This window comes from Limanda limanda, chromosome 19 (genome assembly GCF_963576545.1).
Source record: "Limanda limanda chromosome 19, fLimLim1.1, whole genome shotgun sequence".
NCBI lineage: Eukaryota > Metazoa > Chordata > Actinopteri > Pleuronectiformes > Pleuronectidae > Limanda > Limanda limanda.
In genome coordinates this window covers 10,597,935-10,616,085 of record NC_083654.1, presented here as the reverse complement: position 1 = coordinate 10,616,085, position 18,151 = coordinate 10,597,935, and the positions used below count along the sequence as shown (strand labels likewise).

The 18,151-nt window shown below is 41.2% G+C and overlaps 1 protein-coding gene across 1 annotated transcript in view; it reads left to right on the top strand.

Moving 5' to 3' along the window:
* The window catches only part of vps50 (VPS50 EARP/GARPII complex subunit), a 99,105-nt gene that overhangs the window by 37,636 nt on the left and 43,318 nt on the right, over positions 1-18,151 (top strand). The window contains exons 10-13 of the mRNA XM_061092584.1: positions 652-694; positions 1,798-1,896; positions 4,183-4,323; positions 10,482-10,614. Of these exons, the coding sequence (XP_060948567.1) occupies positions 652-694; positions 1,798-1,896; positions 4,183-4,323; positions 10,482-10,614 (416 nt within the window). The remainder of the gene's footprint in view (positions 1-651; positions 695-1,797; positions 1,897-4,182; positions 4,324-10,481; positions 10,615-18,151) is intronic.

Sequence of the window (18,151 nt, the reverse complement as noted above, 5' to 3'; positions counted from 1 at the left end):
TGTGTCTTGACTAGCGTGGTACATGCACAGACACACATACACATACACCCATTCAGGCTAACACCAGATTCCACTGCAGACATTGAAATAGAACAAGAGTCGAGACCAAAAATAATTGTGTTCTCAGAGAAATCGTCAGGAAACATTTTATTTTCTCATCTCTTGTTGTATTGTTTGTATGATGAAGCAGAATGGTGTGTGTTATCGTCTGATTACTTTTAAACTCATTAGTATCTCGCGTTATTGACTGGAATTGACAATAACCATGATATTTAACATTTTTAATACTTGATGTTAATATTGTCTGCACATATGGTAACATTATTTAAATAATGATGCAACTATGTATACTTAATTTTAATGTATTTCTGCTGTGATATATTAAATATCTGGTTCATACTCCAACATAATAGTATTTTAAGTGTAAATCATTTTTTAAGTTTTCTTTAAAGTTTAAGATGAATTCGACACTCAGCAATATAGTTTTTTTCACAAATGTCTTTTTGAGAAGATCTATTTGGCCACAATGTAAAGAAAATACAAGTTTCTGACAGGCCTTAATTCATGTTGAATATAACTACAGTTGATAGAGCACATTCTGGTCCAAAGCTGATCAACTAATCCTTAATAATCGACTTTTTCTCCCCACAGTGAATTGAATTCCAAACTACAAGACACCCTGGAGCAAATAGAGGTCTGTGCTACTCTCTAATTCCATTATCTGCGAGCACAGTAAATTATATCTGCTCAATCTCTAGCTGTGCTCCAATACTTGCGTGTGATAAATGGTATGCAAAGCAATTTTCTCTGCATGGCTGCTGCGGTGCTTGAGTAGATTAATTACTTACAGTTTTGTAGGCGTGCACGTGCGTACACATTCGTAGCCGTGCACCAAGACGGTTGTTTGTTTACCTGTCGGCTCCGGTCTGAAAAAGCTAAAAAAACATCTTTTGTTGTTACGCTTTGTGAGTGACATCCCCTTATTTCAAACTGCTGTCGATAACATTAAACACACACCACACACACGCACGCACGCACGCACGCACGCACGCACGCACACGCACACACACACACGAATAAACAGAGATACAGGGGGATAGATATATACATGCCAAAGAAGAAATACAATATTCTGATATTAACCTGAGTACCATTAAAATCCCATACTCTCATTATAATACTGAAATAGCTCTCAAGTAAGAGCTCATACCTCTGCCATGGCCCAGCAGTCCCCTTAAATTCAATCAAGCTGCACCAAATACTCATCGATATCAGATCCCTAAACATTTCAGATTTTTTTCATTACGATCCATGAATTACTTCCTAGGAAATTGGTAAAAACATTGAAAAATACAATGTTTAAAAGGAAAATTCCTGAATCTGCCTCTACATTACATCACTGACTAGTTGCTATGTAGTTTGTCACATCCGCCGTCATCATTGTCTTCATTATGCTTATGTGCAGGCGTGAGAAATCACTCACTGATTCAAGATGTTTGATCACTTGGCCTTTGTCAGCGCTTTGCTCTCTGAGCTCAGATTAATGTGTCAAGGTTTTCACATATCCTTCTACTTCCTAACTCCTACAAACCTGTCTTTCTTACCTCTCTCCGACCTTTGTAAAACACACACACACACACACACACACACACGCACACACGCACACACCACACACTCAATTCCCTTCCCTTGGCCTTGTGTGGTAGCTATACATATGTGTATAAATCCCTGGTCTTAACGTTAATAATCCCTCTCTCTTATTTCCTCCCTCTGTCATCTTCCTGTTTCTGTCTCCAGGAGCAGCTTGATGTCGCCCTGTCGAAGACGTGTAAGCACTTTGATGTTTCCCACTACACCAAGGTCCAGCTGGCCTACACGCTCCTGGGCAAGACACAGGTCAGTGGTTTGACTCGGCTCCGGGGTCACGGCGAACGACTTAACACAACAGAATGTGATGGGTCTGCTTGTTGTCTTCACTCGCTGCGTATGTCCTGTTGTTTGACTTTCTCTTATTTAAGGCGGTTTCTCTCCTGCCGTAAAAAAACTGTGGTTATAGTGGAAACGGCAAATCAAGATGTAGTCGTTAACTTGTTAAATCAACGTGTCACTGCCCTTGTTCACATCCTGGCAACCGCACAACAGTCAACAGTGTACGTTATACTCGTCCACAACTTCACAGCCAGCATTGATGGTAAATAATGCGCCATGTGCCTCTCGACATTAACCTTGACGTGGAGAATCATCAAGCTTACTGAAAGGCATAATGTTTTTGTTATTGCTGTGATAATGAGCATTTTCAGACTCAAACGCGAAAGAGGGAGCTGTTGCTGCCCGGCTGTTGCCATCGCCCCTTAAGTGCTTTGTTTTTCCTCTCATCTTACTCTCTCTTTTTTTGTTCTTTTCTGTTCGCTGTGCATCTGTGTTTCCCTCATTTAGCCAAGTTCTGTCTCTTTATCGTAGCTTTCACTGCAGCTTGTCTTTGGTGCCATGCACACACACACAAATGGATACTTGAATGAACTGTGTCATCCAAGGCGTAATCAGCAACCCCAGAATCATTCCAACTCGGATAATTGGTTTTTATTTTTCTCCTCAATGGTCTCTAGCCCCGCACACCCTGTCCACACTAATTCGTACATTTAGCAAAACAAACCTTTTTCTTGCATTTGAGCCTTTCATCCACACGTAAACTGCCTTTTGAGTCACTCAAATGGTGATTCTTACAAAAGCCTTCGGGTTAGGAAGTGTAGAACTTAGTTTACTGAGCTTCTGGATGGAACTTTTTACAAAAAATACGGCGAAGTATCTGTTAAAAATATCAGCACTAGTATAGACTTATTACCTGCTTATATCCTAATCAGCTGGACACATTACTTAAATCATTTATATTATAAATATGAACTATTATTGATATTATTAGAGTAGCCATTATTACCTCTTATTCTTGTCTACTTTGGGGTTTTCATGGTGTTTTTTGGACAGGTTTAGTGAAACTCTCAGAAAGGAGAGAAACATTTTTTTATTTGCCTTTTTGGCAGTATAGATGGGGGTGGGGGGGCATGAGTTTGAGCTTTTAGTGAGAAAATCTAATTGCAATACAACATCCATTACCTGCAGGGCTTTTCTTAATACTGTCCTCAATTCACCAGCGTCCCCAAAGCAAGACTGTGGGTGGGAGCTGCAAAACAGAAGTGATGGTAAATGCAACTTGACTTTAAAAGAGAATAAGTGATAACAGAATCAAGTTGGGAACACACACAGAGCACAGTGAGTGGAGCAAGATTGTACTGTGGATGTTTTTTGGGGAAATGGTGGTTAAGAGCAATTCTTGAGGTTACGGAAATCCCAGATTTTTAATGATTTATAAAAAAGTTAGAATCATTTAAATTCCTACTGTAGAGATGGAAGAAAGTCGGTCATGCTTTTGATAAGTTGGAATATTTTAGGCTGCTCTTATCAGAGTTGTTATGGGTAAAACGGCAACGTGTTACGTGATGAGGGTCCTTTTTGGTAAGGAGTTGGTTTCTGTCAGTTGAATTTTAGCCTCTTTCAGCTTATTGTTTTGGTCCTCAATAAAGAGAGAGAGAGAAAATAACGGGTGAACACAATGTCTAGCGGTCATAAATTTGTTTATTTGGGACAAGTGTATTGTCACTTTAGTTGTGTATTTCCATCACAAGTTTGCGCTTACATTTTAATTCAAGTGGTATTAAAAAGGTCTTAAAAGACATTACCATTAATTAATTTCTCAATAATCCGTTGCTTACACTCAGCTTGACACATTCTCATTCGTCGCAGCACACCAAAAAAAACATACATGTCACTCTTATCACTGTGACATTTCTGCCTTGTCCTCATTACCTCATTAGTGACAGTTTCCACATCGAACTGAGCTGTGATGTGAATCATGGAAACCTTTTCCTTGGATGTGAACTCTGCAGTTCCCAGGGCAAACAGCTATTCTCGTTTCCAATCATCCCATCTTGTGTAGCTAACAAAATATGTCTGCGTGTAATTCAAAAATACCAAGTGCACAGTGTGTGTCTCGGAGACGTCTGATTTGCAATTTCCCTGCTGGTTCCCTTTTCCACAGATCCTCGTTGGCTGATGGCAGTGACATCTTGATGTAATGGTTTTCACAACAGTATGTTTGGCTCTCTCTCTCTCTCTCTCTCTCTGCAGACCGCTATGGACCAGCTGCACATGCACTTCACCCAGGCCATCCACAACACTGTGTTCCAAGTGGTGCTGGGATACGTGGAGCTGTGTGCTGGCAACGCTGACACCAAGTTCCAGAAGATGCAGTACAAGGACCTGTGCACGGTGAGGAGATGAGTGTGTGTGTGTGTGTGTGTGTGTGTATGTGTGTGTGTGTTTGTGTCTTCCAGAAAAGATTCACTTCACACTTGGATGGATTCCAGTGTGAAGACGAAACCCTTCTTTAGTCAGTGCAGTGAAAACCACAAAATTCACCACCTTCATATTGATGTATAAGGACAAGTATTTTTGACCACAACTGAGCATTTGCCGAAAAAACCCCAATATATTTTAATAATTAGGCTTTTGATTTATCACAGGGATGAAGGTTTTGCACATTACATGTCGTGCATTGTCACCCCAGTGATGACTACGACCACACGGTACATTCTCTGGGAAAGAAGCACAAACCGCTCCACGCTGTCGTCTGTTTACATTTCCCTGTCACTCTGGACGCAGTCACGTTTTTTTCCTCTTGGGAACCAAAAAATATGTTTGGGACTTTCTAGTAATGTCTGGCGAGTGCATGAGCAGTGGAGAGCGTGATTGCGACAAAGGAAAGTGAGAACTGGATTGTAGCTCCTGCCAGAGGTATTATATAAATCAGATTTGCATATGAGCCATAACTTGGTCCACTCATCACGGACTTGCTGGGAGTGGATTGTCCTTCCTCAGTGACTGTGTTACAATCTGACCCACAGTGTGGAAGTGTATATAGAATTACAGGTAAAGGTTATTTTACACTCTCTCCTTATATGTCAGCTGTTGTATAGTTTTTTCCCTCCCTACCCTCAGTTATACATTTCCCTGACTGTTGTGACCTCAGTGCTTTTAACAGGGACATTGCCTGCTGTGCTCATATCCACAGTGCCCTGCTCTTTACCTCTCACCTTTATGCTACAGTACATACCCTCACTTCATTCCTCATCCCGTCTCCCCCCCCTGTGCCTTTTTCTTTTTATGCATGTTGTTCTACCCCAGTAGAAAGTTAGTCTTGTAGGAAATGCTGATTCTTTCCAACTTGCTACTTTATAGAAGATTTGTCCACACAGCAATTTACTGCAGAGCACAGTGTGGCTATAAATGAGTCCAAACAGTGGCACCTACAGAACATATTGCCCTACAGGAGTCTTGACAGTGAAATCAGTTTGCTCTTGAAAGCTTATGACCAAAGCTATAGGTGTCAAGCTATTCATGCCAGTATTGTGTAATTCTTTATTTATATTTCTGTGGTATATAAATAATATTTGAGTCACAATAATAAAGGAGTCTGACAGCACTATATATATTATAGAATTATTGCTGTTCCTTCACATAGAAATTAATGTTTACAACGACTGTGACTGTGCAAACAAAGCCAAAGACCAACAATTAGGAACTTTATCAAACAACCCGATCAAAAAAGGTTTTTAAAAACAATGTTTGCAAAAGTTCTGTCCAAAGAGTCCCAGCAGCTGTTGCAGTCCATAGTAGCAAATTGTGATGGAGAATCTTAAACGAAAGCTGTCTCTCTGTAGTCTGAGTAATTATCTAAGGTAGCGAAGTGGAAATCTGTCCCATAGATCCTCTGAATTACTCCGTGCATGCATCTGTGCATCAGTGACAGACGCATCCTAATGTTTGCGTGTGGTTGATGGATCCGCTGTCAGCCCAACTTGTTGCCTGGATGAACCCATTCGTACCACAAATTCAAACATCTTGTACAAACACTCGCACATACTTAAGATAGATGGATTATGTCGTGCAACTCTTGGCAGATGATGGAGATTGATGGGACAAAACGCACAACACATGCACGCAAACACACACATATGAAAGTTGTACCAGTCAGAACACCCACATGCAGTGGATCTGTATCTTTTATGTGGAGATCAAGTGTTGTGGTTATTTTTTCTTCATGTGCCTCCCTTTAAATTGCCACTATGAGAGCTCTCTGAAGTACCAACGTGATGTAAATGTCTTTGTAGCTTATGTGGTACATACGCTGGACTGGAGTGGATTTGAGGAGCTGCTAAAAATATGGAGATGAGCTTGAAAAGTACTTCCTGTGATTCCTGAGGGTTTGAATCATCCTCCACTTTCCCCTCTCTGCGGTTGGTTGTGATTTTTGCAGCATGCATCACGGATTTGTTTCCGAGGTCTCCCTGTGTTGTGTTAAAAAAATGTACCTGTGACAAATTTCGGTTGTGCGTCAGTGGGCCAGCTGGGGAAATCAGCACGGCGATGCTCTCTGCTCTCTCCACAAATCGTGTTGATGTGAGCTCTATCTAGAACCCCTCACCTGCTCCGGGGGCAGCGGCAGACGATGTGTTAAAGCGCTGGGGCGCTAAACTGTGTTTGCGGAGAAGAGCAAACTTTCTGGGTTGTTGTTCCCCCCTGATAAATAAAGGTTATGCTAATTTTAGAGACACTTTTAAACCCTATGAACTTGCCTCTTAGTTACGCGACTTAAAATTCAAGAGTGTAGGGAACACTCGGAAAGGTCAGTGCGGATTGTGAAGGGGTCTTATTAATTTTACATCAACACCTCATCATTATTGGCGAGCCGCTCTCCGTATCAATCCCCTGGTCCGTCTGATTTCTCTCCTCGTGGAAAAAGAGGAGAGTTTGCTCCCAGAATCGCGGGAGAGGAAGTGACCGCGACCGAACACTGTGCTGCCGGCCGACACTTCACAAATTCATTTAATTGGGTCGTGATAAACTTTGTTGTCTGTAGAAAACTGTCAGTGGGACTTAACCTTTTTAGTTCTGATTTTTTTACAATGTTGTCAAAAGCCATTAGCTGTGGTGATAGGAGCAAAATCACCCTGATAATGATATCTAACAGCTGCTCATCAGTAACCCACACTGCTCCATCCCACTCGCCATTGTCCATTATTTTGATATAGGCTGACCTTTAGTGCCGCGGTGTATCTGAAGGATGGAGCATTTACTGAGGCTGTGGAGTATCACAGCCTCATCTTTAGTTTTTTTGTATTACTCTATACTCTTGCGAAACAGTATTTTTTTCACTCCAGAAGAATAATTAGATAACTGATAATATTTTTTTCGTGAAATCTGTGGTGTAAAATATCTGCAAAAACTGATTCATGTTTTCACACTATTTTCACTATTTCACCGAATGGTGTGAGTGCATGTGTCAGACTAGGAGAGAAATCCCTCTTCAGCAGAGTGTTCTGTACTTTGCTGGCACAGCTGGATAATAGTTTGGTGGCTGAGTTTTTGGGTCTCTTGCAGGTTAATCTGTGTATTTATGCTTTTGTTAAAGGAGGTAGGGGTGTGACTGTCTGTTCTGAGAGAAAGTGAATCAGCTAAATGAAGAGTGCCTGCAGTTTCTTACTCATCTCTTTTACGTGGGACATTTGTCTCATGCACACTTCTCCTCACGCCCACACACAACTGAAAAAAATGCACTCAGCGCTTTGTCGACTCAGAACCCACTGACACTTGCTCTATGTTATGTATAAAATGATCTTTAACTATAATCAGTAAAGCAAATGGCTGTAGTTCAACAGACCCTGAACTTGCCACCTGCAAGCTGCCATCACTGTACTGGTGGAGAAAGACTTGGTTGGTTGATGGTTGTTTATAGTAAAAAAGAAAAAGGTTTGCAGGTTTGACCTTGCACCCAGTTATGGCAGTTGTAGCATTTAACGTATGCTAGCATACTTACACACACATTAGACAGGTCTGTGTTGGTGTACCTGAGGTAACCTCTCGTCAAACCTACTTAAGATCTTTACCCACACACACACACACACTTTTTTACCCCCCCGCATTATCTCCCCTCACCCCAGTTGCCTGGCAACATGCGGCTGTGATATGGTTGGATGGTGGAGAACAGGGAATGTCGAATGTAAGCCTGGTGTTGTCAGAACCGGTTCATTAACTTACCTTTCTGACCTATGCAGTGCTGGAGCCCGTATTTACCTCAGCTATGTTTAGCTCTTTTCAGGTTGGAGCTTGTGTAAACTTCACGGGTTAATTATTATCTGCATGTGGACACGGAAATTATAACGACCACACAGTTCTGTCATGCTAGAGGTTGGACCTTTGGCACTGGTAGATTTACTAAACTAAGGCCATTCATACCTGACTAGGTTTCTGTACTTTGGCTGAAAGATAAACCTGATGATGCACCGCGACGAATCATCAAGATTATGTCCCTGGTGTCTTGAGTTAAACTTGATTTGATTTATTTGATGTCTTTGATTCATTTTGTTATAAAAATAAATTTTTAATATCCATGTACAAAGGATCCCTATATATTCGAACTCTACACAGTAACGTCTAAGTTGTCTTCTTAGGTCTGAACACAGTAAGTTGTGTCGAAACATTTTGAACCAACTGAGAGGGAAATAAAGGTGATTTTTCTTAGTGTGTTCCAGCGGCTCGGTTGTGGTGTTTCTTGCTGAGGTTTGTGGGGTTGATGGCTTTAATGGTGCTTCTACTCGCTGCCATTCTTAGGTAATGCAATCTTCCCTCAGTCAACACACACGTCTGAAACACTCCGCCCACCAGACTGCACATCCTGCGGTTGCCATCCATGCCACGGCCCTGCCTCTACCCGTAACTGAAGAGAATCCACCAGCTGTATAATCAGTCAAATCTTGTATTCACCACAGTTTGTTGTTTTGTTGTTGAATTCTTGTGATTACAGAAACATTCTTAGAAGGAAAGAAAACAGTGATTAATGTCCATTGCAGCAGCAAGATATAAACCTCTTAAGTTTGATTGTAACTAGCTAACGAAGGTGCTTGGAGAGAACAGACTTTGTTATTTTGTTCTGAATTTCCTTGGTGACTGATGGAATTAACATCGTTTCACTTGTAATGTACCAAATCATCTTTAACAATAGTGGATCCAAACCTATTGTGCAATTCCGAAGCCTCAGGCAGCAGCTCTGTCATCGACAGCGCCTCCTGGAGTCTCTTGAAGCGCCGGTTTGTCACTCAGGCTCAGTCGGATGTGCCAGAGGAAGCAGCCAGAAGGAGGAGTGGGACATAACTCACATCACTGTTTGCACAATCTCACAGCCCATCAGCGATCATCTGACAGCAAATTAGCCTCCGAGGGACACGGACAATATTTTAGGGCTTCCCGTTTAGACAGCGGATATTCAAGTTCAGGAACTAGTGGGACTACAATCCATTACTTTAATCTCAGGGGTTGAACATTTCTCCACACAAACACTATTTTAGGTCCAGATGACATTTTGACTAATCTCTACTAATAGCTGTCAGCATATGAATGCAGATAAATTATAAAGCGGAAGCATTTTGGTCCGATTCTGGATATACACACGCAGAATCTGTTTATTACAAGTTGGTTCTTTGCACAGTTGGACTCTTGCACCACTTTCTCTCCCAGCATCCTCCAGTGTACGAGGTCAGGGGTGTGCAATCCACAATGCTTTTTGTGAAAGGTAGCAGGGTTCGGCAAACACTCATCTGCAGTCTCATGTGGCAGTGATTAATTTGTCGGTGAACTTGCTGAGAAGACGAGTTGTTCTGTGGAGCCTTGAACCGCGGCAGTGGCCAGTATTGTGCCAGCTGCACTTCTCGTAGCTGGGCCAGATTCAAACTTAACACACACAAACATTTTTACAGGCTGGTCGTCCTCCTTACAGCTCAGAATCAGATGTCATGTGGTAGATGCAGGTGTGTTTTGCAGCCTGTGTTATTAGTGATTGAATAAAGCACCTCCATCTAGACTGCAATATAAAAAGCCATATATGAGTTTTCTGAACAAATGCTGTTACTATGGCAATCATGCATTGTATTAATGTTCTCTAGCGTAAATAGCTCCATGAGACCGTTGATTGCTCAGAATAGCCCACCCAATATGCACATCTGGGCTATTTTTAAATCTATGGTGTGTATTAGTGAGGCAGCAGCTTAATAACGTCCTCATTTTAATCTGTTCTTACATTAATTAGGTCTTACATGAGATGAAAGCCTTCCCTATGACAGAGAATTGATGTTTTCCAACTCAGTGTCCTTGGATGATGAGCTTTAATTAGATGTAATGTGGAGGACAGCTGATCGATTTAGAGAAAGTAGTCCAGCGCTGTGTCCATGATTCTGAAATGATCCATTTTTACTGTGGGCGAATAAAAGGACATGTAAGGGACATATGATACAGAAAAACTGTCATACAGATTATGTCAGGCTTTTTAAGAAGAACAGCAGTGACCCTTGTTTTCATCCCATCTTATTCGGCAGCACATCACCACGGACAGCTACATCCCCTGCCTGACGGACCTGTGCAAGGCATTGTGGGAGGTGATGCTGAGCTACCACCGCACCATGCAGTGGCACGAGGAGCAAGACAAGCAGGAGGCCGCACCAGCTCCAGGTATGACACTTGAATCGTATCCAATTATCTTGGTACTTTTTCTGGATTCATTTATGTTCGGCAGCATTTTATGTGGGTGCAACTTCAGATTCAGGACACAGACTTTAAGTTAGACGACATGACGGCTCCTCAAAGAGAAGCCAAATTGTCTTATTCGCCCCCTAGTTACTGGCCACAGTAGAGGTCATAAACCCCACCTCCTCCATGTTTGTGGATGGGACATGGACCAAAGTACATGTCAAATCAACTTTCTTAAAGATGGTTTCTGACAATATAGGTAGTTATTATAACAATGCTGTTTGCTAAAATATAATTTTTTGGGGGGTAAGTGATTTAAATAAGTAATTTGATAGAAAAAAAATAAAACAGTGTGAGACATCATGATTGACAGCCGAGAATGTCATGTCGCTGGCTCCAGATGGCCGACTCTGGCTCTAGATGTTTCAAAAGGGTTTGCTCTAACAAGGGAGGATCCCAGACCTTTAACCTGATCTGCACCAAAATTGTATGGGTGCTTCTGTAGCCCCTGCTCCCACTTTTAAATAAATTCTGGTGCAAATCAATTGTATACTTTCCTTTCCTTCTCTTTTTCATTTTCACTCTCCAAATCTCTTTCTCACCTATTTTCCCTCTCCCTTGTTTTTCATTTAATCTTACTCATAAAATCGCCAAATCTGCTCCTTATACCCTGAGCTGAAAAAAAAAAAAAAGTTATTCACAGTTTCAGTCGACAATAACTCGGTGAAAATGGGGTCAGCTTTCCCCACACACTCTGAGTGCCACTCTCGCCCGGCTGTTTGATTTCGATATACAGTGAGATAATCAGCTTTAAAGCTCACCTCGCTGTGTGGATAGAGAAGAGGGAATGGAATCTGTGCGGGTGCTTCAGCGCAGCGCTCGGTGTCGAGGTGCGGATTCTGAAGTGGCACATATTTGGGAGCGCTCGCTGTAAAGTTCTGTTCCAGCGTGCGGGTCGTGGAGCAGGTCACTAGCAGAATAATCCCTGAAAACAGCTGCAAGTGCACAGAGGGACGTGCATTGTCTGTTTACTGTTGCTGCTCGAGGGTACAACGCACTGATAACACAGCGTTGTGTATGTGTTGAATTTGTGCAGCGTTATCACATTTAGATTTGGTTAAACAGCCTGTCCTAATTACATGAATATAAATGATACGTACACATTATTGAATTAACATTGTTGGATTAGTGTGACCCTAGATAAATATATGCACATTTGATGAACCATGATTGATGTCTTTTTTTTCTTATGGAAATGTGTCCGTGTGACTTTGAGTTTCTTATGTTTCCATGGTAACAGACACAGGGCTGTAGCTTTTAATAATGAATAATTTGACACAAACAGACAACGCTGACATTAAAGTGATAATAGGTCCTTTCTCATTTATAATATTCAATTTATAGTGTCTTCAATGACCTTTTTCACTTTCCAATGTCAGCTCGACCTGTTGTTATCCCTTCAGTTATCCTTTGCTACATTTTGTGACGATAACTCTTCCAAATTACAGTCCATAAAAAACAGCACGCCACATCTGTCCAAAACCTGAAGCTTATGTGTGGATCCGTCTCGTGTTTGTCGCTGCCCCTCCAGTCTGCCGCCAGATGTGAAAAAATCAGTCGCAAGAAGCTCTGTTGTCAAGGCAATACATACTTTGTGGTTTAGCAGTAAGCTCTGCTCCAAGTTATATTTCTGACTGGTGTAAGAAAGGAGGCCATGGTGTATTTTTCACTTCCATCATTGTTTTTGGTAATTGGTCTTGCCAAACACCGTCATATGAGCTTGTGTCTTCCTGCAGCCTGTTGGAAGATGGTTAATTTAATTTTCCCGTACTGTACTGAATTCATTAGATGAGTGGAGGAGGTTTCAAGGAGGTCCTGCATGTTCAGTGACAGTACCCTCCTCACAGGGGAAAGGACACACACCACGTTTCCTATCACGAGGCCCATCTATTATCTCAGTATTTGATTGGCTGTCACCTTTGTGCAAAGGTGTCCCCGACCCTGGCTTTCACCTTTCTGTCTTTATTCTAATGTGTGTGTGTGTGTGTGTGTGTGTGTGTGTGTGTGTGTGTGTGTGTGTGTGTGTGTGTGTGTGTGTGTGTGTGTGTGTGTGTGTGTGTGTGTGTGTGTGTGTGTGTGTGTGTGTGTGTGTGTGTGTGTGTGTGTGTGTGTGGAGGGTCCATCAGAGTAGTGATTTACTGTACAAGCTTTGCCTTATTCGTGACTTATTTGTCTTATAGCTTTGTCTTATTTTGCAGCTACGGTGACCTCCATCTCACACCGGAGGCCATCGGGGTCTTAGCCGTCTCCCCTTCTGAAGATCACTCACTGCCCGTCTTTCTGCTGTCACACACATACACACATACACACACACACACACACCTCTCCTCATTAACGAGGAAAAAAAGGAGCATCCCCATTAAATTTAGGGCTGTGGCCTCTTGATATATTGAGCCGGTCAGTGTAACGTCTTACTAATTAATCTGGCCACTTGATGAAAGCAAAGGTTGTTTCGGGAGGTGAAACGGGCCGGGGTCATATCCCGAGCCGACAAAATGGATTTGCCGATGAAGCACACACCCCGTCATGTTGGATCAGCCCTGATGGCCGTCAGGTGCAGGGGTCGCTGTGTGTGTGTGCGTGTGAGCATTTGAGGGTAAATAACCATGACCAGTTGTGTATCTGTTACATGTTCATACGGGGGCATGAACCATGCAAATAGCACTGGAATTTGTGGAGCCTGTCTGCTCTGATATGATAAAGAAAACCATCAGTTTTCAAAGCTCAGGGTGAGAATTGGCCTTCACACATCATTAATGTTTACTAGTAACATATACAAACTAAACCAGGGGAACCTGCTATGTGGAGTAACCTATGCTTTACTGGCCTATCACTGAACATAATGTAATTGGTTTTATTTTTGATTGATTCATTTCATTATGTTTTTTATTCATGCATACCTCCCTACTGCTGAGTCAACATGGCATCTAATCTAATAGATTTCTCAGTATTTCCAACCTGCTTATAGGTCACATGTAGCTGAAATTGCCATTCCTTCAAATACATCTCTGTTAAAGGGCTTTCAGGTGGGACCTAAGATATACAGCTTAATGTACGTTTACAGCAACCAAATCATCAACAGACATTCATATTGTTTCAAAATATTTATATATGAATAAAACCACCTGTTTATATGCTCAGAATGCACCAAATCAGCCTTGAATAAACACGAATGAACTGAGCAGAGTGCATGCAGTTCTTCAACCAACGTCCAACAGTCCCCTTAAATTCAATCAAGCTGCAGCAGTTTCAATCACTCAGCTCATAGTTATCTCTTTCCTAAACATGTCAGATTTTTTCATGAATCCATGAATTAATCTCTGAGAAAATGTTGAAAAATTGCCTCGAAAAACCACCCTCGCACTGTTGGATCCGCCTCCGGATCGGAACCTAAATTTAAAGGGTTCTTCCGAGACCCATTTTACATGCTTCCACCAAGTTTTGTGGAAATCTGTTTGGTTGTTTTTCTGTTATGTTGCTAGATAAAAAACAAATTCCAAACAACAGACAGGGATGAAAACATCGCAAAAAATTAAAAATCGGCATTATGTCAGATGGGATGCGTTTAATCCTCTCTGATTAGAATCAGTGTTCCCCTAACTTTGTAGAGCAGGTTTCCAAAGAAAGTGTTTAAATTTATAAACTGTCAGTGTCATCATTGCTGCTTTATTACTGACAATCTCTTTTACTTTTATTTTTTTTTAATTCTTAATCTTCCCTTCATTGCTTCATCTGCTCTCATTTCAGAAACCAAAAGTTGTGTTCTCTGGATAAACTTTGACAGATTTATGCTAAATCATGCACGGGCTTCTGTTGTATGAGTCATAGTTTGATACCAGTGGGGAGCTCGGGCTCCTGTAGGCGTTTGTCGTGAGTCATTAAGAACTCCGTTACCCAAAATGCCACCAAGGGTCGAATACCGGCCACCACCTACGGGTTGGCAAAGGGGGCTCCCTATTATTTATCTTTTCCTCCCTCTGCAGTAGCACTTTTTAATTACCATTATAAATGCTTTCCAAGTAGTTAACCTGGGGAGGCCGTCGCCGCCCTCACTGGGTCAACGGTGGGAGACCGCACCGACACAAACTGCTCTGACAACAACTTTAGTTAATGAGGATGAAGTTGTTGATGTAAAAAGCAAGGAAAAAAATGTTAATTGACATGTTTTGAGAAAATACATTATAGTTTTTAATCGGTTTCATCCAACCTGTTCGTATGTTAGGACTCATCATCAAATGATTCAAATAGTTTTTTTTTTCATATATTTAAAATGTTTTCTAATTCGACCATGGAGACATTCTGCACATATTTTTAGATTCAGTGGTAGATCAACGTTCTAAAATTATTATTATGTCCAATGTATATAAACAATTAACACCCATATATACACTGAGAAATCATAGAAAAAGACACTTATCATAACTCCAGAACCTACCTGAGAATCAAGACCTTTAACATTTTTCGTGACTGTTTACTCCGTCTTACTTTACTTTACATTACATTTCGGCAACGTATGACATCACCGCATTGAAGGTGAATGAGCAGCGTTTCCATTGAAGCCTGCAACTGGTACACGTAATCTCTGTGTCACTCTCACTACTGTCCTTGTACTCAGGAAATGAAACCAACTTATGAAAGCTGCCGGGTCACCATCTCGCAACCTGTCTGTCCTTTTGTCTTTTAGTGAATGACACAACTGTTTTCACTTCTGTCCCGATTAATGACTCAAGTAACAAACCTATTACTCTTGAGGACGTTGAAATCTCCCAGCATATTCATTAAAATCCCATACACGTTTTATTAAACACTGCCCCAATGTCATCATTAAAAACCATGACTAGTCGTGTCTGTGCATTTAAAATGCATTACGTAAAAAGAGAATCTGAGGTGAATTTTAAAAAATACTTCATATCATGTATCACTGTCGCATCCACTGTTCATTCTGAGTGGGATGATCGCAATCATTTGGTGGCAGGAGAAGATAAACATCCCTAATAGCTCTCTGCAGATGTATTCTTGCACGCCAGCATGTTGGGAAATTGTTATCTTCGTGTTCACCAATAAACTCACTGGTCTAGTGGTCAAAACGGCTGTTATTTTATTATAATAATAATGTTTATTATTTTTTTCGTTACCCAAGAGATAAGACACTTGGCCATCTCAAGTCAATATGTGGCGTTAAATAGTTTGCAATATAATTCATGACAGGGTTTATGACTTGATTACGTTTTAATGGAGGTGTCCAACTGCTGGAGATGGCAACAGAGCTTGTATTCTGCCTTTAAGATGTACTTCTTGATATAGAAAATAGTGCCAGATTAGTAATTTGATTTGCAAGGAATGCAGATGATAAAGATCGATAGACAATGAAAGGGATGGTGTAATCTCTCTCTATGAGGGGAAACCCACTGGTCCAATTCACTGCAGTTTAACATGAATTCCCCCCTGAGGATTTTCCTCTCATTTGGTGGACTGGGTCTCCTGTCAGAATCCATAGTGAGGCTCAGTAGATCCTTTGTGCTGCTAATTGTATGCTTCAGCATATGATTAACACATGCCCAGTGGGTAAAGTGCTGGTGTTTATGCAGACTAATCAAAAAGGAAGAGTGGAAGAGGAAAACCTTTTATGGTCAGCACAGGACGGAGGACTGCCGTTTCACAGGAGCTGCTTTCAGAAATTAACCGAAATCCAGAACAATTTATAGAGGGGTTGTGTTTGAGAACAAAAATGTCCAAGTCAGTTGCTTTGGACACTTTGTGGAACATGTGGAGCTGGCGGCCCACCAGAAAAATGTCTGGATATCTTCTGAGGGCGTCCAGGTGTGAACATTTTGCACAGCATTCCTATACTATTGTTGCAAAATCACAATCACAAAAAAATAAAGGATCCACTCAAAACGTTGTTGCCTACACTACTCATGTTGCAACCTGAGTGTTGACAGTGGGGTCAGAGATTTGCTTGTAGCACCTAATGTAGCCGCAGTCTTTTAGCCTCAAGCAGCACAGACTGAGCTCCAGACGTCTGGGACACTCATTCTTTTCTATCAGATTTTTTAAATTTCACTTTTCACTATGTACATTTTTATTCTTGTATCTCTAGGTTTAGTGTCTTAAGATTCAGCCTGTCACACAACATTTTGCTTCAGGAGCCTTTTCTCATCTGTCCCTGCTCCGTCTTTCCTCCATACCCTCTGTCATCGGATTGATATGATTAGATATATCTCTGTGCGTGGGCCTTATAATATTCCTGTTTGTACGTCAAATAATATATTTTTTTACGACTTGCTTGCTGTTTTCCGGCATGTCATTATGAAAACACCCCCAGCGCCAGAACACGGCAAGAGATCCTCCCGCCGTTCTCCCAGCAGGTCCGGACTGCAGCTCAGAGACACTCCAGTCAAGCTGAGCTAAATTATGTGTTTGCATTGTTAAAGCTTTAGGTCTTTTCAACCAGCTCACGTCTACAGAATAAGAAAAACACCCCGAGTGATTCATGCCTGTCTCCCTTGTTTTCGCTGTCCAACATCATCTGGTTTAATAGTTAATGAAGGGTAGTGTGATTGCAAACACAAGACTCACACGTTTTCTCTCAGTGACATATTTACGTTTTTTCCCTCGGTGCTCTCACACCAAAGCCTGACGTCTTGGAAATTCTTCTCCCCTGAATGTCTTTCTCATCAATAATCTGGGCCTCTTCCAGTGATTGGAGCACATGAAGATGGATTTACCACATTTGGCAGTTTGCCTTTTTCGATCGTAGGAGAATACTTTTTTTTACCAGAAGTAAAGAAGAAAGAACGCTGTAGAAGAACTGTAGTGTTCCCTTATAATTACTATTAATATTGCAAAAATAATCTCATAATTTAAGGCTGTATCATTTTAGAGGGGGTATATCAGTGGGTCTTCTCTGTTCAAATGTGCATCTTGTTAAGCTGTGTATCACAAATAACTTCATAGTCATGATTGGTGTGTGATTTCCGTAATCTATCAAGAAACAATGAGATTGGTTCAACATTTATGATCCAGAGGGAGTGGAACTCTGGTGGGTGTTCTCCTTGCTGCTTATTTCCTAACAGTTTTTTACCAGTTTTTTTCATTAAACTGTGACTTAAGTCGTATTTTGATATGTGCTTATTAAATTGCAGTTTATTTCTTATTATATTGTGAACTGAATTACTACTGGACTGACACATTAACAAGGAAGGATAGTTTTTTTTATATATTTTACACTTAATATATAAACTGTGACATTTATTTATTTTAAATTAGTTTTTGATGAATATAATGAGCAATAACAAAAGAGAGACAAACCTTAAAAAAACAACCATAAACATCAACCAGTGGGGTAATCCATCAGCACAGCTTTATCTGTATTCTCAGCACATTAATGGGATTTAATGTGGGACTCGCAGCCACCTGCTCGTTGACTCACTGGCTCCGAGTTTCTGGCTTTCCCCAG